The sequence below is a fragment of the Pollachius pollachius genome (assembly GCF_949987615.1).
Source record: "Pollachius pollachius genome assembly, chromosome: 1".
In the NCBI taxonomy this organism is placed as follows: Eukaryota; Metazoa; Chordata; class Actinopteri; order Gadiformes; family Gadidae; genus Pollachius; species Pollachius pollachius.
Window position 1 is genome coordinate 44,204,117 of NC_136934.1, and position 20,002 is coordinate 44,224,118.

Consider the following 20,002-nt stretch of genomic DNA (forward strand, 5'->3'; position numbering starts at 1 on the left):
CCCTGACAAGCCCCTGCTAAGCACACCACCTCCGCACATTCCTCTCGGAAAACCCCCGTGTAGTTCCAAACTGGGTGCATAACGCAGTGGCGATATCCCCACAGGACATTCCATTATTTCGGTGTTCTGAAATAAAACCTGCATATTCGTGCAATGCCATTTTGAGGTGCGTCTCAAGGATGTCTGGCTCCAAATTAAATACACCGCCAACTACTGATAGCTTGGCTCCAAATTAAATACACCGCCAACTACTGATAGCTTCCGGGTCACAACACAAAAATCTTCGCAAAATTGAGAAAGAAGATTTCCACGCAGTATTTTAATTCCCGATGTCCATGTTTAAGCACATCAAAGAAAATCAGAAAACTGGTTGTTTTACCGTTTTCCGTTTTCTATTATCAAAACAAAATTCGGAAAATGGGTCATTTTCGGATTTTTGTTTTCCTATCTCTATATGGTAATCGGGAAACAGCTTGTTTCCCGATTTTGGTTTTCTCATTTCAAAACGAAAATCCATTGGCCGCAAAGTACACGGACCTAAAACAATAAATGTTTTTGACTCAAGACATGTCGAGTCATTACAAGTCAAAGATGCAAAGTCCGAGTCAAGTCTCAAGTCAATAGCAGTCAAGTCGCAAGTCATGCGTAATTTTGTCAAGTCGAGTCTGAAGTTAAAATCATGACTCGAGTCTGACTCGAGTCCAAGTCATGTGACTCGAGTCCACATCTCTGCTTTTTTTCCGATAATGACCGGCGTTCTATCATAACTACATTGCTGTATAGGGTCGGTTGCCATGGGAACGATCAGTTCTTCAACGACCAGTCAGATCCACAACTCCCAGAGTCGTACAATGTTCCCTGGATGAAGGCGGTGGAGGACTCCAGCCGTCTGTCCGCTCTATCCGTCCCCGGGTCCCACGACAGCCTGTCCCTGGACAGGGGGGCCCTGGCCCGGCACCAGGCCTGGCCCCTGGACCTGCAGCTGAGAGCGGGTATCCGCTACCTGGAGCTGAGGGTGCTGGCGTTGGGGAACACCCTGTACGTGATGCAGGGTATCATATACCAACATTACACCCTACAGAAGGTCCTGGACACCACGCTGGCCTTCCTGTCGCAGTACCCCAGCGAGGCGGTCCTGCTCCATGTCCTCTCTGAGATGTCCGAGAACGACAGGGTCCACCGCAATGTGCAGGACCTGATGGGGACGGAGCAGCGGAGCAGCGGAGAAGGTGAACCCCTGGCTGGACCACTTCCTGAGTCAGTACACCCCCAACCACCCCAGACCGTGCATAGGAGTGCTCGCTATGGACTTCCCCGGGTTCGACCTCATCCAAACTATCATCAACTGAAACTGGTATTTAGATCATGGCTCAGGATTCATATCTGATATAATCAATCGATTGTATTATCAATTAAATCAACCGATAGGTGTTTTAACAATTCAAATACTACAATTTGTTTTAATAAAAAAAGAAAAAGATATTTGGTTCGCCTACATTTCTCGATTTTTGGATGTTGGTTGGATTATTTACTTGACTTCATTCAAATAAAAGTTTCAAAAAACGGACTTGTTTTGTATTTTATTGTTATTTTTTAACAATAAGAATATAAAGGGTTAAGGTTTTGATAAGGGGGGGTGGGGGGCGGTACTACCGGGAAGCACTGGGCTCGGTCTGGGTTTGATGTTGTTACGGTTAGGGTTAGCAGAAGTTCCCAATAAGGAAGTCCGACTAAACATTCAGTTAGTAACAGGTTCTATAGCGTCCAGTCAGGGTAAAATCGTTTAGAAATTACAGAAAGACTCAAACCGGACAGGTGAGATGAAGCCACTTCGCTGTATGGCAGAAGTTGGGCTTTGGTTAAAAATTATGAAAAAACTGTGTTTAAAAAATTACTTTCTTGATAATAATTTTCTTGGTCATCATAAACCTACTCGAATGTACCATGCGATTGTTTGCAATGAGAATCCATTTATCATAGTTAGTTCATTATAGTCTATAATGCGTGTCTCCTGTTAATTTAACCAAGGTGAATGGCAAAAATGTCACCTTTCTGAGGTAGGATCTTTAGAAAATGACTTTAATATTGAGATGATTTGAAACCGATTTAATAGTCAGATATGTATATTTAGATATGTATAGAATAATTAGATACAAATTTCCTGATTCCGATGTTGGGATACGGTTAGGATATCTGGTGTAGGCCTATAGCCTATCAACGGCGATGTCGGGCTGTTTGAGTAGCGATCATGTGTCAGCAAACACACAATATTTAAAATGGTTGATTATGAATACTTTCTATTGGACTAAACCATGACGGTGACAGTGTGGAAAACGAAATAACCATATGTTGTATCATATACTAAGAACATCAACTTCAACGCAGTTTTTGGGCTGTAGGGATGTATTGGGTTGGACAGAGAAAAGTTTATGACAGGAGGAATTTAACACAAATACGATTTACTTGTACTGGTAACTGGTAGGTCTACATGTACTTTAACACTAAAATGAATTGCTTGGATTCATATTTACAGAATGTTTAACAAATGAAATACCCCAAATGTCAGAAGTTTCACACGTGACATGTATCTCCCAACTTTCAAATATGATAACATTTTTGTAAATCCTGCCATTGAATGATATAGAGATTATGAAGACCTGGGCATTGTGGAAACTATTCACGATCCAATTTGAAAGACTTTAGAACAGTAACGGCCAAAACATTTCACATTCATAATCGTTAAAAAGGAAATTGATCATTTCCTGATTTTACTGTTGCAACCAATAAAAGTAAATGTTTCATCATAATGGCTTAAAATATGTACTTGACAAAATGAACCAAGGCTTATTATTCTAGTATACTCAAGCTACTGCGCCATGAGAAGAGGAGTTTGTGTACATTTGTCACAATAAGTAGAGTCTTGTACCCATTACTTTTATCTTGTATTTCCTACTTTTCATAATTACAATCAAATTGAAATAGACTGTACTATGCCCACATCAAACAAAGACCGTCCCCCCCCCCCCCCCACTATTCTATTGATGATATTGATGAGGATATTCTATTGTTGCATAGAAAGCTCATGGTTTTTGTTTGTTCCAGGAGGGACATCATGTCTGTGTCCATGACCAAAAGCGAGGGGGTGACGGTGATGACCATGACCTCTGACCCTGGAAGCGCTTGTCCTCCGCTGTGTCAGATCCTGAAGGCACTCTGCTACAGCCCGGTGTGCTGCAACGTATCCCAGAAACTACGCTCAGTCCTGGGGACCTCCCACTCAGCTCTGGGGGTGAGTTTACACCTAGTTTACACCTCCCACTCCCACTCAGCTCTGGGGGTTAGTTAACCCCTACCACTCAGCTCTGGGGGTTAGTTTACACCTAGTTTACACCTCCCACTCCCATTCAGCTCTGGGGGTTAGTTTACACCTCCCACTTAGCTCTGGGGGTTAGTTTACACCTCCCACTCCCACTCAGCTCTGGGGGTTAGTTTACCTCCCACTCAGCTCTGGGGGTTAGTTTACCTCCCACTCAACTCTGGTGGTAAGTTTACCCCTACCCCACAGCTCTGGGGGTGAGTTCACTTCTAGCAATACGTGTACCTCCTGTGCTCTGTATGATCATGTATGAACACAGGGCGCTAAGACAGCACACACTTCCAATATTAAATCTTTTTTTTAAAGTGCCCACTGTACCGACGCATGTGTTGTCATGAAAAACTTCATTGATAAGCTACAAAACAAACATTTGAATCCACCTCTTGGGACTCCCGGTTGGTTTTAACCAATACCTCCTCGGTTGTTTCTGTCTTGGTCGGAGCGCAGCGCTCCAAACAAGGCTGCATTCGGGATGATCTGGTTCAACCAACGATCCAACACAAGACGTCTTTTTAAATGTTTGTTTCAACAAATTATCAGTGCATGTTTCAGGAGGACACATGCATGTGTACATTGGGTATTTACCAGTATTTCATTTTCAAAGTATTGCAAATGTTGATAACAGGCTATAATCTCATGAAAATTGCATATGTTTTTCATAAAATCATGAATGGTATTATCTTTCGTGTCTCAACACTAGCCAATTCCAATCGACTGCGTTGGTCAACGACATTGTATGTTGGTATTATGGGTTAGTTGTGCCCTCGGTCATTGGTGAAATTCTAGTAGAACGATGTGTGACTGCAGACTAGCTGGGAATCCTGACACAATCGATATAGTTTGAGATGATCCGGGGCTAACCCTGAGATCTTTGACGTCATTTATTTAGTGTAAGCTTTGTCTTAGAGAGAAGGCATGGAGATATTTCTGTTTTTGTTACCATCAAAGGTCAGGTGGGATTTGAACAAACTAAAGGTGTGTGATTTGTCAGGCGATGCAGGTGATGGTGGGCCTGATGAACATTGGTCTTGGAGTCGTCCTCTCTAGCAACTGGTCAAGTTACCTGTTACGGGCCTCCGGCTACTTCCCCTTCTGGATGGGGTCCCTGGTGAGGAGAACATCCTCTTCCTCACTATACTACTCACTATAGTACTCAGTTTACTAATCACTATAATACTCAGTTTACTACTCATTATAGTACTCAGTTTACTACTCACCATAGTACTCAGTTTACTACTCATTATAGTACTCAGTTTACTACTCACTATAGTACTCAGTTTACTACTCACTATAGTACTGTTTACTACTCATTATAGTACTCAGTTTATTACTCATTATACTACTCATTATAGTACTCAGTTTATTACTCATTATACTACTCATTGTAGAACTCAGTTTACTACTCATTATATTACTCGTTGTAGTACTCAGTTTACTACTCATTATACTACTCATTGTAGAACTCAGTTTACTACTCATTATATTACTCGTTGTAGTACTCAGTTTACTACTCATTATACTACTCATTATAGTACTCAGTTTATTACTCATTATACTACTCATTGTAGAACTCAGTTTACTACTCATTATATTACTCGTTGTAGTACTCAGTTTATTACTCATTATACTACTCATTGTAGAACTCAGTTTACTACTCATTATATTACTCGTTGTAGTACTCAGTTTACTACTCATTATAGTACTCATTATAGTATTCAGTTCACTACTCACACACACATAGGTGCTCTCATGTATTTTCTTCCCTCCAGTTCATCGTTTTTGGCTTCCTGTGTATCCTGTCTGAGAAGTTTCCCAGTCTTTGTTTGGTGAGTCTCAAGCACAACACCTCTACCCAATTCCTGCTCCTGGAACCGCAAGGCCGTCTTATCGCATTTACATGAAAATGAAACCCCCAATATATATAGGGTCCGAGAGGGTAAATTGGGGTGCGAAATCAAGCCGGTATATTACCTCGGTCAGTGTGAACGTGCAGAACATGCCGTGAAAAAGGCACGCATAAGACTAGTTGTCTATGTCCAGGTCTAGTTCTAGTTGTGTAAGTCAAGGTGTGTAAAGCTCTAGTTGTGTAAGTCCAGGTGTGTAAAGCTCTAGTTGTGTAAGTCCAGGTGTGTAAAGCTCTAATAATGTCTGTCCAGTTGTGTAAAGCTCTAGCTGTGTATGTCCAGGTATGTAAAGTTTGAGTTGTGTATGTCCAGGTGGTGTCCAGTGTGACTGCTCAACTGTCTGGAACAGGGCTCTCCATCACAGCCGTGGTGCTGTACTCCATCAACCTGGCTTCGATACACATGAGTTGGCTCTGCAAGAATAACAGCTACTACTACCATTGGGCCAGCACGGATACCCCCATCAACTACAGCTCGGATATGGAGAAATGTCTTGAGGGCCTCAGCATCATCAAGGTCATTATTAATATCATTATTTATGATCTCATTATTCATACACTTGAACTCAGTACATGTCTTGCTATTATTATCTCAATATTATGTTTACACTTTATCTTACAATTATATTCCTCACTTTTATTAATACGCAATATCTATTATATCTATCTATTATAATACCACTATATATATATATATATACTTATATATGCTTATATATATATGTGTTTTTTTGCACCTGTTTATTGCACACCTGTTTATTTGCACACCTGTATATTTGCACACATTTTGTACTGTTATCTCTGAGTAACAGCTACTTATACTTATACTTATGCACATGGACCATCCATTCCACTTTTTCTGACCTAGGCTAGGTATTGTGGGTGCATAGTTTTGTTTAGGTGGGATATATATGTATACATGTGTTGTGTTGTGTTGTGTTGTGTATGTATGCTGGCTGCTGGAACACCTACATTTCTCTGCTGAGATGAATAAAGTATATCTTATCTTATCTTATCTTATTGTTATTACATTATATCTAACTATTATAATCTCACTATTGTTAATACACTATATCTAACAAATACACGCAAAAAAAAGTGAAAAAACCAATGTGAAACATATCAAAGTCCCCTAAACTTTTTGAATAACTATTTATTTAAAAACAAACGCCCCTTTTACATTCATTATATTTTTGTGCGGAATGATGTCTACACACTTGAAACATGCCGGAAAGTCTGTGAATAGGCCTTTTGGTCCAAAAAAGCGAAACTATCCTTTAACTTACAGTCTATACTTATATACTATCATTATAAATATTTATGTGACATGCTCCAGGGGGTTCTAGCAGTTTATTAATTGCATTAATATTAATAACATAAATTGGTGTTTGTGTTCAAGGGGGTTCTAGCAGGTTATTATTATTTGCATTAATATTCATAATAATATGTGATGTTTGTATTGCAGGCGATTCTACACGGAGTCAACGGTCTACTGATCATTCTCTCAGTTCTCCAGCTCTGTCTTTCCATCTCCTGCGTCGTCCTGGGAATCAAAGCCATAAAAAAGGGCTTCAAGAAGGAGAAAAAGGTAGAGATAGGAGGAGGAGAACCAGGTTCAGTTAGGAGGAGGAGAACCAGGTTCAGTTAGGAGGAGGAGAACCTGGTACAGATAGGAGGAGGAGAACCTGGTACAGATAGGAGGAGGAGAACCAGGTTCAGTTAGGAGGAGGAGAACCAGGTTCAGTTAGGAGGAGGAGAACCAGGTTCAGTTAGGAGGAGGAGAACCTGGTTCAGATAGGAGGAGGAGAACCTGGTACAGTTAGGAGGAGTAGAACCAGGTTCAGTTAGTAGGAGGAGAACCAGGTTCAGTTAGGAGGAGGAGAACCTGGTACAGTTAGGAGGAGGAGAACCTGGTACAGTTAGGAGGAGGAGAACCTGGTACAGATAGGAGGAGGAGAACCTGGTACAGTTAGGAGGAGAACCAGGTTCAGTTAGGAGGAGGAGAACCTGGTACAGATAGGAGGAGGAGAACCAGGTACAGTTAGGAGGAGCAGGAGAACCAGGTACTCCATATCCATCTGTCCCAGCAGATATACAATAAATATACAATGGACTTATCTTGTCTAATGCTGTTATATTAACCACAATCTAATGTCCTAAATATCCTGTTTGTGTGTGTGTGCGTGTGTGTGTGTGTGTGTGTGTGTGTGCGTGCGTGCGTGCGTGCGTGCTCGTGTGTGTGTAGAGTGAAGACATCGAACACTACACACCTCTCCTGACTGAGAAGCCTGCCTACTGAGGCTGTGAGGCCAACATTGGTACTGCAGCCAGGGGCAATACTACATCATATGTTATCATCCTATATTAAATACGGGTAACCAATTCAATACAGAGATCTGTCATAGCTTATAATTCTATATGAAATACAGGGAAGATATGTAATAGCGACATTACGTACAGGTACAGATTGTGGTTCTGGCTCTAAGCTTTTCAGGTTTTCGTTTTTTTCTGACATACTACTAACATAATACCGGTTCGTAAAACCTTTCTTTACAATGCCAATCAAATTAAACAGAATATAACTTCATTTACAATACATATATTTGTATTTTATGAATTAATGATAATAAATTTGATTACAAAATGAATGGATTTGTCTTTGCATTTGCATGAAGCAATATTATAACTCCTTCCAACAGGAGCAGCAATTAAGACAAAACTGTTATTCATTCTTTCTTGGCTTTCCTTATTGTAATGTTAACAAGATACTATTCAACTATAGTTTAATATACTTATTAGCACAATGCCAATCAGGCTACATTATTATGAAATATCTATCCTGTATCACGTTATAATATCGTATCATGTTACATCATACTGTAACATTGTGAAATATTAAACCATTATATTAATATATTCATTATTCAATTACTATATTCTGTCATAACTACATTGCTGTATGGGGTCGATTGCCATCAGTTCTTCAACGACCACGCAGATCTACCACTCCCAGCATGGAGTCCTACTAGTGTTCCCGCATTGTGCAGGACCTGATGGGGCCGGAGCAGCGCGTCTGGGTGAGCTCTGGCATGCCCACCATGAGGGAGGTCCGGGGGAAGGTGGTGCTGGTCCAGAAGAGTTCCTTCGCCCTGGGAGTGCCCCTGCTGGCGGAGGGGAGCGGAGACGAACGCGTGTCGGAGATCAAGGACAAGGAGGACTCGCTGGCCAAAGTGCTGAAGCAAGCGGCGGCCGAGTGCAGAGGAGATAACATCGTGGTGAGCCACTCCAGCGGCACAGGGTTCGGAACCTTCTGGGGGATGTTTTTAAACCCCCGGCGCGTGGCGGAGAAGGTGAACCCCTGGCTGGACCACTTCCTGAGTCAGTACACCCCCAACCACCCCAGACCAATTGGGGTGCTCGCTATGGACTTCCCTGGGTTCGACCTCATCCAAACTATCATCAACTCAAAGTGGTATTAAGAACATGGCTCAGGATTCCTATCTGATGTTAATCAATCAGTATTATCATTTCAAATAACTGATTGGTGTTTTAACAATTCTAATACAAATAAAAGAAAAAGATAATTGGTTGGCCTACATTTCTCGACTATTGTATGTTGGCTGGATTATTTACTTAACTTCATTCAAATAAAAGTTTCACAAGCCGGACTTGTTTTGTGTTTTATTGTTATTCTTTTGACGGTATAAGAATATAACGGGTTAAGGTTTGGATAAAAGGGGGCGGTTCTACCGGGGAGCGATTGGTCTCGGTCTGGGTTTGATGTTATGATCTACGAAGTGCGCAATAAGGAAGTCAGACTAAACATTCAGTTAGTAACAGGCGAAATCTTTGTTAAATTACAGAAATACTCAAACCGCACAGGTAAGATGAATCCACTTCACTGTGTGGCAGAAGTTGCTTTTTGGTTTCGTTTTCACAAGGTTGCATTTATTTTGAGGAACAAATGTAGTTTCTTAAAATTATAAAAATTGTGTTGAAAAAATTACTTTCTTGATAATAATTGTCTTGGTCATAAACCTACACCATGCGATTGTTTAGATTGAGAATCCATTTATAAAAGTTAATTTAAAAAGGATGATTCCATTTTTCCTGATCCGATGTTGGGATACGAACAGGATGGTGTATATAAACGGCCATGTCGGGCTGTTTGTCAACCAGTGTAGCAATCATGTGTCAGCCAACACTTGATATTTAAAACTGTTGATTATGAATACTTTCCATTGGAATAAACCTATTAAACCTAGTAAAATATACTCAGAACATCAACTTATATTTGGGGTTGGGTTGAACAGAGAAAAGTATATAACAGGAGGTTAATTTGAACAAATACAAAAATATAATATATTGGGATTCATATTTACAGAATGTTTAACAAATGAATTACCCCATAATGTCAGAAGTTTTACACGTGAAATGTATCTCACAACTTTCAAATATGATAACATTTTTGTAAATCCTGCCATTGAATGATGAGATTATATAGACCTGGGCAGTGTGGAAACTATTCAAAATCCAATTTGAAAGTCTTTATAAAAGTAACGGCCAAAACATTTCACATTCATAATCGTTGATGAGGGAAGATATAATTTCCTTATTTTACTGTTGCAACCAATAAAAGTAAATGTTTCATCATAATTGCTTAAAATATGTACTTGTCTAAATGAACCAAGGCTTATCATCCCACTCAAATTGATGTGGACAGATTCACTGGAAAGGCAAGCATAACATCGTCCCTGAAAACTCAACACACTCTCTCTTCAAGAAGGGTAACAAGACGGACCCTTCCAACTATCGTCCGGTTCCTATCACCTCGCATCTTATCAAGACCTTTGAGAGATTTATCAGAAACCACATGGTGTCCCACCTAGAAGACTACAAACTCCTCAACGAGAGTCAGCGCAGCTTCAGGAAACAGAGGAGCTGCCTCACCCAAATGATCAACCACGTTGACCATATCCTTCAGTGCCTTAGCAACGGAGAAGAAGTCGACACCATCTACCTCGACTACGCTTAAGCGTTTGATAAAGTCGACCACAACATCCTGTTAGCCAAACTAAGGAAGTACGGCATCAAGAGAAAAGTCTACAACTGGATAAAGGAATTCCTCAGAGCTCGTATCCAAATTGTTGTAGCAGAGGGAAAAGTCTACGTTCCGCATTGTCATGAGTGGAGTTCCACAAGGAACAGTTATCGGGCCCATTCTCTTCATCCTTTACATCAACGACCTCATTGAAGTGCTGAAACACAGCAAAGGATTGAGCTTCAGATTCAAGATGATGGTACTGGCATACAAGGCAGTCGATGGAACTGCCCCTGCCTACCTCCAAGCATTAGTAAAGCCACACACCCCAGCTCAATCCCTCCGCTCAACTACCTCAGCTGGACGTCTGGTACCGCCATCGCTAAGAGAAAGCAAAGGTTGATCAGCGAAGTCACAACTTTTCTCTGTTTTGGGACCTCAGTGGTGGAACGAGCTCCCTACCGATGTCAGGATCGCAGAGTCGCTCACCAGCTTCCGCAAAAGACTCAAAACTCACCTGTTCAGAGTTCACCTCGACTCTGCATAGAAACCAATGCACAGCCACCATTGAATGTTGTACGTCCTGGCACTTGCACATTGCACTTATTCAAGGTACTTAATTGTGTAGCATCTACAGTAGCTGCTATCGTTGCTTTACACAGGGAATGGGTTAGCCTAGCGATTGTAATACTTGCACTTGGTTCTATGAACATCTTTACTGTATCGACAGCGATATATTGTTTCACTTCTTATGACAAATGCACTTATTGTAAGTTGCTTTGGATAAAAGCGTCTGCTAAATGCCCTAAATGTAAATGTAAATGTAAAGCTTCGCAGATGACACGAAGCTAGTCAAAACCATCAGCGGAATGCAGAGCATATCACTGCTTCAAGAAGATCTGTGGCTTGTCATAAAATGGTCCCAAGCCAACAACATGCTGCTTCATGAGAAGAAGTTTGAAGTCCTCAACTACGTCCTAAACAGCTCATCACTTCTACATCAGCTACCCTTCGCGTCAAGCTGCAAGCAGTATGTCACCTCCCAAGGACATGTCATCGAGCCAAACAGAAGTTCTCCGGGACCTTGGCGTCCTTCTGTCGAATGATCGCTCGTGGTCGTCCCACATTGACCAGAATGTCAAGAGTGCAAGGACCATGGCCGCTTGGGCGCTCAGTGTATTCAGAGATCGATCACCCTTTATCATGATGACACTTTTCAAAACAATGGTAAGGAGCCAACTCGAGTATGGTTGCCCAGTATGGTGCCCCTCCAAAGGCCAAGATATCAAAGCTTTAGAGAACGTCCAGCGAAACTTCACAAAGAAGGTTGCAGGCTGCCAAGACCTGGACTACTGGGAACGCCTTAAGAAGCTGAAACTCCTATCCCTGCAAAGAAGACGGGAACGATACTGTATTATCCACGTCTGGAAAATGCTGAATGGACTAGCACCAAACAACATGGTGTTCTGCGAGCACAGCCGACTAGGGATCCGGACGATTCTACCCGCCGTGAGCAACAAGGCCCAGATCTCAGAAGAACAGTCTACGAGAACTCATTCAAGATAAAGGCTTCCCGTCTGTGGAACTTGCTCCCAAAGTCCAACAGCACTGTCACTTCACTGGAAGCATTCAATCTGGTTCTAGGGGACTACCTGAGAAAAATCCCTGACACCCCTTCCGTACCTGGCTACACCACTGTGAACAGAAACTCGCTGCTCGACTGGAGTAACGAGAAAGGAGGACGCACATGATGCCGTTGTCCTGATGCAAGCCCAGCCGAACCAAAGAAAAAAAATAAAAAGGAAGAAGACTATTGTAGGATACACATGCTACTGCGCCATGGTTACAGGATTTTGTGTGCATTTGTTGCAATGAGTAGAGTCTTGTACTGTAGAGACGGTACTATGCCCTCATCAAATATAAGACCATCTGAATAAGATGGTCCCCCCCCCCACCCTAACCCGATATTCCATTGTTGCATAGAAAGCTCATGGTTTTTGTTTATTCCAGGAGGGACATCATGTCTGTGTCCATGACCAAAAGCGAGGGGGTGACAGTGATGACCATGACCTCTGACCCTGGAAGCGCTTGTCCTCCGCTGTGTCAGATCCTGAAGGCACTCTGCTACAGCCCGGTGTGCTGCAACGTGTCCCAGAAACTTCGCTTAGTCCTGGGGACCTCCCACTCAGCTCTGGGGGTGAGTTAACACCTAGTTTACACCTCCCACTCCCACTTAGCTCTGGGGGTTAGTTTACACCTCCCACTCAGCACTGGGGGTTAGTTTACACCTCCCACTCAGCTCTGGGGGTGAGTTCACCCCTCCCAATCAGCTCTAGGGTGAGTTCACCTCTAGCAACATGTGTGCCTCCTGTGCTCTGTATGATCATGTATGAACACAAGGCGTTAAGATAGCACACACTTTCAATATCAAATGGGTTATTTAAAGTGCCCACTGTACTGACGCATTTGTGTTGTCATGAAAAACTTTATTGATAAGCTACAAAATAAACATTTGAATCCACCTCTTGTAACTCCTGGTTGGTTTTAACCAATACATCCTCTGTTGTTTCTGTCATGTTCGGAGCACAGCACTCCAAACATGGCTGGGTTTGGGGTGATCTGGTTCAACCAACATTCCAACACAAGACGTCTATTTTATTGTTCGTTTCAACAAATGATCAGTGCATGTTTCAGGAGGACACATGCATGTATACATTGGGTATTTACCAGTATTTCGTTTTTAAAGAATTGCAAATGTCGATAACAGGCTATAATCTCATCAATGAATATTCCAAATGCCAAATCCAATCGGCTGACAAATCCACTAGCCAAATTCAATCGGCTGCATTGGTCAACGACATTGTATATTGGTATTATGGGTATGTTGTGCACTCGGTCATTGGTGAAATTCTAGTAGAACGACTGCAGACTAGCTGGGAAACCTGACACAATCAAAATAGTTTGAGATGATCCGGGGCTAACCCTGAGATCTTTGATGCAAGAATCGCGGCTAGAGTTATGTAGTGTGAGCTTTGTCTTAGAGAGAAGGCATGGAAATCGTTCTGTTTTTTTTACCATCAGAAGTCAGGTGGGATTTGAACAACTAAAGGTGTGTGAATTGTCAGGCGATGCAGGTGATGGTGGGCCTGATCAACATTGGTCTTGGAGTCGTCCTCTCTACCAACGGGTCGTCAAGCTACCAGTTATGGGCCTCCGGCTACTTCCCCTTCTGGATGGGGTCCCTGGTGAGGAGAACATCCTCTTCCTCACTATACTACTCACTATAGTACTCAGTTTACTACTCATTATAGTACTTAGTTTTCTACTCATTATAGTACTCAGTTTACTACTCACTATAGTACTCAGTTTACTACTCATTATGGTACTTAGTTTACTACTCATTAAAGTACTTAGTTTACTACTCATTATAGTACTTAGTTTACTACTCATTATAGTACTCAGTTTACTACTCATTATAGTTCTCAGTTTACTACTCATTATAGTACTTAGTTTACTACTCATTACAGTACTCAGTTTACTACTCATTATACTACTCATCGTAGAACTCAGTTTAGTACTCATTATACTACTCATTATAGTATTCAGTTTACTACTCATTATACTACTCATTATAGTATTCAGTTCTCTACGCATACTACACACACACATTAGTGATCTCATGTTTTTCTTCCCTTCAGTTCATCGTGTTTGGCCTCCTGTGCATCCTGTCTGAGAAGTTTCCCAGTCTTTGTTTGGTGAGTCTCAAGCGCAACACTTCTTCCCAAGTCCCGCCCCTGGAACCGCGAAGCCGTCTAATTGCATTTACATGAAAATGAAACCCCCAATATGTGTAGGGTCCGAGAGGGTAAATCGAGGTGCGAAATCAAACCGGTATATTACCTCGGTCAGTGTAAACGCGCGGACCGTGCCAGGAAAAATGCGGGCATATTTGGCAATGTAAAAACGTTTTATGTCCAGGGGTGTCAACTTCTAGTTGTGTATGTCCAGGTGTGTAAAGTTCTAGTTGTGTATGTCCAGGTTTGTAAAGTTCTAGTTGTGTATGTCCAGGTTTGTTAACCACTAGTTGTTTATGTCCAGGTGTGTAAAGTTTGAGTTGTGTATGTCCAGGTGTGTAAAGTTTGAGTTGTGTATTTCCAGATGGTGTTCAGTGTGACTGCTCAACTGTCTGGAATAGGGTTCTCCATCACAGCCGTGGTGATGAACTCCATCAACCTGGCTTTGATACACATGAGTTGGCTCTGCGAGGATTACCACTACTACTACCACTACGACAGCAGGGATACCGCCATCGCCTACAATCCGGATATGGAGAAATGTCTTGAGGGCCTCAGCATCATCAAGGTCATTATTAATATCATTATTTATGATCTCATTATTCATACACTTGAATTTACTATATGTCATCCTATTATTATCTCAATATTACGATTACACTTTATCATACAATTATAATCCTCACTTTTATTAATACACTATATCTAACTATTTTGATCTCACTATTGTTAATACACTATATCTAGCTATTATTAATACACAATATATAAAAAAAAACAATGTGAAACATATCAATGCCCCCTGAACTTTTTGAATAACTATTTATTTAAAAACAAATGCCCCTTTTACATCCATTATATTTTGTGTGAAACATGCACAAAATATAATGGATGTAAAAGAAACATACCCGAAAGTCTGTGAATAGGCCTTTTGGTCCAAAATAGCGAAACTATCCTTAACTAACAGTGTATACTTATGGTTATTAAAATACTGTTGTGATATGCTTCAGGGGGTTCAAGCATTTTATTATTAATTGCATTAATCTTCATAATATAAATTGGTGTTCGTGTTCCAGGTACTTCTAGCAGGTTATTATTATTTGTATTAATATTCATAATATTATGTGATGTTTGTATTGCAGGCGATTCTACGCGGAGTCAACGGTCTACTGATCATTCTCTCAGTTCTCCAGCTCTGTCTTTCCATCTCCTGCGTCGTCCTGGGAATCAAAGCCATAAAAAAGGGCTTCAAGAAGGAGAAAAAGGTAGAGATAGGAGGAGGAGAACCAGGTTCAGTTAGGAGGAGGAGAACCAGGTTCAGTTAGGAGGAGGAGAACCAGGTTCAGTTAGGAGGAGGAGAACCAGGTTCAGTTAGGAGGACGAGAACCTGGTACAGATAGGAGGAGGAGAACCAGGTTCAGTTAGGAGGAGGAGAACCTGGTACAGATAGGAGGAGGAGAACCTGGTACATTTAGGAGGAGGAGAACCAGCTACAGTTAGGAGGAGGAGAACCTGGTACAGATAGGAGGAGGAGAACCTGGTTCAGATAGGAGGAGGAGAACCAGGTTCAGTTAGGAGGAGGAGAACCAGGTTCAGTTAGGAGGAGGAGAACCAGGTTCAGTTAGGAGGAGGAGAACCTGGTACAGATAGGAGGAGGAAAACCTGGCACAGTTAGGAGGAGGAGAACCTGGTTCAGATAGGAGAAGGAGAACCAGGTTCAGTTAGGAGGAGGAGAACCAGATTCAGTTAGGAGGAGGAGAACCAGGTTCAGTTAGGAGGAGGAGAACCTGGTACAGATAGGAGAAGGAGAACCTGGTATAGTTAGGAGGAGGAGAACCAGGTACAGTTAGGAGGAGGAGAACCTGGTTCAGTTAGGAGGAGGAGAACCAGGTTCAGTTAGGAGGAGGAGAACCAGGTGCAGTTAGGAGGACGACCAGGTTCAGTAAGGAGGAGAACAATTTACAGTTAGGAGGAGGAGGACCACCAAATATACAATGGACTTATCTTGTCTAATGCTGTTATATTAACACAATCTAATTCTAACAATTAAGATCATAATGTCTTGTCCTGTGTGTGTGTGTCTGTGTGTGTAGAGTGAAGACATCGAACACTACACACCTCTGCTGACTGAGAAGCCTGCCTACTGAGGCTGTGAGGCCAACATTGGTACTGCAGCCAGGGGCAATACTACATCATATATTATCATCCTATATTAAATACAGGTAACTAATTCAATACAGAATGTCATAGCTTATAATTCCATCTGAAATACGTAAGGGATAATGTATAGAACTCCGGTCATTATCGGGAAAATAAGCCCTTTCAGGGCTAATTTTCCCGATAATGACCGGCGACGTCTTTTTACAATTACCATTCGCAGTGTTGATCAGCAGAGAATAGTCCGCCAAAGACGTTGACGTCACTTAGCAACCGAATACGCTGGGGTTGATAAGTTACTGGACTACTTGCGGAGTGATACCAAAGACGTGCATCAGAGGGAAAAAAATCCACTTTCCTTGACAGCTGTCATTATATGCTTAGCAACAGTGAATTATACAAAAATATTTCACCGCCGGAAGTTGTGAAGGCCCATGCAAGTGAACGGAGCATTCCACAGTATTGAGAAGAGCCGTGTAATAAAGGGAAGATATGTAAGAAATTACCTATAGGGATCGTGGTTCTGGCTCTAAGCTGTAGAGGTTTTAGTTTTTCTGACATATTACTTCAATATAACCGGCTTTAGTAAAACATATCTTGACAATGCTAATCACGTTAAACAGAAAATAAATTCATGTACAATGTACATATATTTGTATTTTATGACTGAATGATAATAAATTTGAATACAAAATGATTTGAGTTGTCTTTGCATTTGTAAGAAGCAATATTATAATAGTAATATGTGTGATAATTATCTTGTAATCTTGCGTGAGGGAGAGGCTACGCAGGGGAGGAGCTTAATTGAAGGAGGGGCTATGAAGGGGAGATGCTAAATGGGGGCGGTGCTATGAGGGGGAGGTGCTTAATTGAAGGAGGGGCTATGAAGAGGAGAGGCTAAATGGGGGCGGTGCTATGCAGGGGAGGAGCTTAATTGAAGGGGGGCTATGAAGAGGAGAGGCTAAATGGGGGCGGTGCTATGCAGGGGAGGAGCTTAATTGGAGGAGGGGCTATGAAGAGAGGCTAAATGGGGGCGGTGCTATGCAGGGGAGGAGCTTAATTGAAGGAGGGGCTATGAAGAGGAGAGGCTAAATGGGGGCGGTGCTATGCAGGGGAGGAGCTACTCATCTGTGGTGCTGGTCCAGACATTCAGCTCTCCTCTTAGGTCTTCCACTGCTGGATAACAGGTCTCCTGTTCTCTGGACCCTGCTAATACTCAGGTAACAACTTTAGTGTGGGATTAATGTATGTGTGCTGCTGTGTTTGTGTATGTAGGTGTGAGTGTGTGTGTGTGTGTGCGTGTGCGTGTGTGTGTGTGTATTTCTGTTAGTGTGTGTTTGTTCTCATGTGTTCCTGTGTGTGTGTGTGTGTGTGTGTGTGTGTGTGTGTGTGTGTGTGTGCTTCATGTGCTGTTTGTGTGTACATGTACTGTGTGAAGTGGGTGTGTGTGTGTATTTGTGAGTGTGTGTTTGTTCTAATGTGTTGCTGTGTGTGTGTGTGTGTGTGTGTGTGTGTGTGTGTGTGTGTGTTAACATGTGCCATGTGTGTACATGTGAGTTGTGTGAGGTGTGTGTGAGAGAGAGAGAGAGAGAGAGAGAGAGAGAGAGAGAGAGAGAGAGAGAGAGAGAGAGAGAGAGAGAGAGAGAGAGAGTGTTGATAAGAAACAATACAGAGCCTGAATTCCCCTGGAGGAATGAATTCTATCTTATCATCCTTTTTTTTTTAAGTGATTTTCTCTGAAAAACAGCCAATGTCTAGATTCTTGGCCAGAGGCTGGGGCCCTCAGAAGCCCCCCCGCCTGTGCCCCTGGGCCCTCCCGGGCTTGTGTCAGGCCCTGCTGGACGCTCTTGTTCGGAACCTGAAGCGTCTCTGCTGCACTCTGACTCCTGGGCTCCTCATCAGTTCTCCAGCAGTTCTAGGGGTAAGAGTACCTAGTACTATACGCACACTACTACAGTTGTAGGGGTAAGAGTACCTGGTACTATACGCACACTACTACAGTTGTAGGGGTAAGGGTACCTGGTACTATACGCACACAACTATAGTTGTAGGGGTAAGGGTACCTGGTACTATACGCACACTACTACAGATGTAGGGGTAAGGGTACCTGGTACTATACGCACACTACTACAGTTGTAGGGGTAAGGGTACCTAGTACTATACGCACACAACTACAGTTGTAGGGGTAAGGGTACCTAGTACTATACGCACACAACTACAGTTGTAGGGGTAAGGGTACCTGGTACTATACGCACACTACTACAGATGTAGGGGTAAGGGTACCTGGTACTATACGCACACTACTACAGTTGTAGGGGTAAGGGTACCTAGTACTATACGCACACAACTACAGTTGTAGGGGTAAGGGTACCTAGTACTATACGCACACAACTACAGTTGTAGGGGTAAGGGTACCTGGTACTATACGCACACTACTACAGTTGTAGGGGTAAGAGTACCTAGTACTATACGCACACTACTACAGTTGTAGGGGTAAGGGTACCTGGTACTATACGCACACTACTACAGTTCTATGGGTAAGGGTACCTGGTAGCAATATGTTGATGGTTGTGCATAAATGTTTAGACCATCCAGATCCTGGTCGGCCTGGTGACGGTGGGCCTGGGTCCTGGTCGAACCAGCACTCGTCCTGGAGACCTGACCCAGCTGGGAGCCCCCTACTGGCTGGGTGCCGTGGTGCGTCCTCAACACCATGACATCACTTTAACACTATGACATCACCACAGCACCATGACATCACCATAGCACCAATGACATTACCGTAGCACCGGCGACATCACCACAGCACCATGACGTGACCTCAACACCATGACATCACCACAGCACCATGACGTGACCTCAACACCATGACATCACCACAGCACCATGACATCACCACAGCACCATGACATCATCACAGCACCATGACATCACCTCAACGCTATGACATCACCTCAACACCATCAAATCACCTACACATCTCAACACGAGGTCATCCCCTGAACATCAGGATCTTACAATGACAGCATGAAATCCCCTCAACATCATGACATCACCACAGCACCATGACATTGCCTCAATATCATGATATCCGGTCCACAACGTGACATCTCTTCAACACCTCAAAAGGGGTTTTTTAACTTGGACTTTGGAAAGTTGAGGTTGTTGTGTGTTTACTCTGACATTGTCTGCAGTTCCTGGTTGCTGGAATCCTCTGTGTCCTGTCTGGAGACTATCCTTCCGCCGTCCTGGTAGGTCTACCTACCTTCTTCATCTGTAGGAGACACCTACCTCCATGATGTTTACAAGCCACTGAGTTCCCTTCCTCTGTAGGACACACGTAGTTTGGGGAACTCTTCCTTCATAGCACATAACTACTATCTAGAACTCTCTGTTCCCCTTCCTAGCATAGTGCTGTATCCATTACAATTTCAATAATAGGAAACAGAGTGGCAAAACAGTTCTAGTGGATGGCAGGTGACTTTTTGTCCTCGCTAGGTGGGTTTCACTGTGGCTGTGAACATATGTGGAGCCATCTTGGCCATCACGGGGATCGTTCTGTACGCCATCGATCTGAGTCACTCCTCTCTCACCTGGATGTGTCCTTCGCCCTCCACCCGCAAACCCTATGATGTTCGTCACCATGGTTACGCTGATCACCATCATGGCGACAGCGACAGCGCCCTGGAGTTGCTGCACGCCCGACTCAACCAGGACCTTCAGGACGAATG

The 20,002-nt window shown here is 42.7% G+C and overlaps 3 protein-coding genes across 4 annotated transcripts; all 3 read left to right on the forward strand.

The window, feature by feature from the left end:
- Window positions 1-862: 862 nt before the first annotated feature.
- On the forward strand, window positions 863-8,835 carry LOC307090127 (1-phosphatidylinositol phosphodiesterase-like; the record flags this gene model as incomplete). The annotated part of the gene is made up of 2 exons (XM_079756675.1): window positions 863-1,354; window positions 8,309-8,835. 2 exons carry the CDS (start codon window positions 863-865, stop codon window positions 8,756-8,758), a joined length of 942 nt encoding a protein of 313 aa, XP_079612801.1. The 3' UTR covers window positions 8,759-8,835.
- LOC307086925 (membrane-spanning 4-domains subfamily A member 6C-like) lies at window positions 1,666-7,927 on the forward strand. The gene is made up of 7 exons (XM_079752271.1): window positions 1,666-1,815; window positions 3,103-3,289; window positions 4,368-4,484; window positions 5,146-5,202; window positions 5,593-5,796; window positions 6,745-6,867; window positions 7,525-7,927. Exons 2-7 carry the CDS (start codon window positions 3,113-3,115, stop codon window positions 7,576-7,578), a joined length of 732 nt encoding a protein of 243 aa, XP_079608397.1. The 5' UTR covers window positions 1,666-1,815; window positions 3,103-3,112; the 3' UTR covers window positions 7,579-7,927.
- A 181-nt stretch (window positions 8,836-9,016) lies between the features above and the next one.
- On the forward strand, window positions 9,017-16,968 carry LOC307074836 (membrane-spanning 4-domains subfamily A member 6C-like). 2 transcript variants are annotated; one of them, XM_079735216.1, is made up of 7 exons: window positions 9,017-9,108; window positions 12,331-12,517; window positions 13,446-13,565; window positions 14,019-14,075; window positions 14,479-14,682; window positions 15,257-15,379; window positions 16,208-16,968. In XM_079735216.1, the coding sequence occupies exons 1-7, from the start codon at window positions 9,065-9,067 to the stop codon at window positions 16,259-16,261; spliced, it is 789 nt and encodes a 262-aa protein (XP_079591342.1). In that variant the 5' UTR covers window positions 9,017-9,064; the 3' UTR covers window positions 16,262-16,968. The 2 variants fall into 2 exon arrangements, with proteins under 2 accessions (XP_079591342.1, XP_079591343.1); XM_079735217.1 differs by having other exon boundaries at window positions 9,030-9,161.
- Window positions 16,969-20,002: the final 3,034 nt, after the last annotated feature.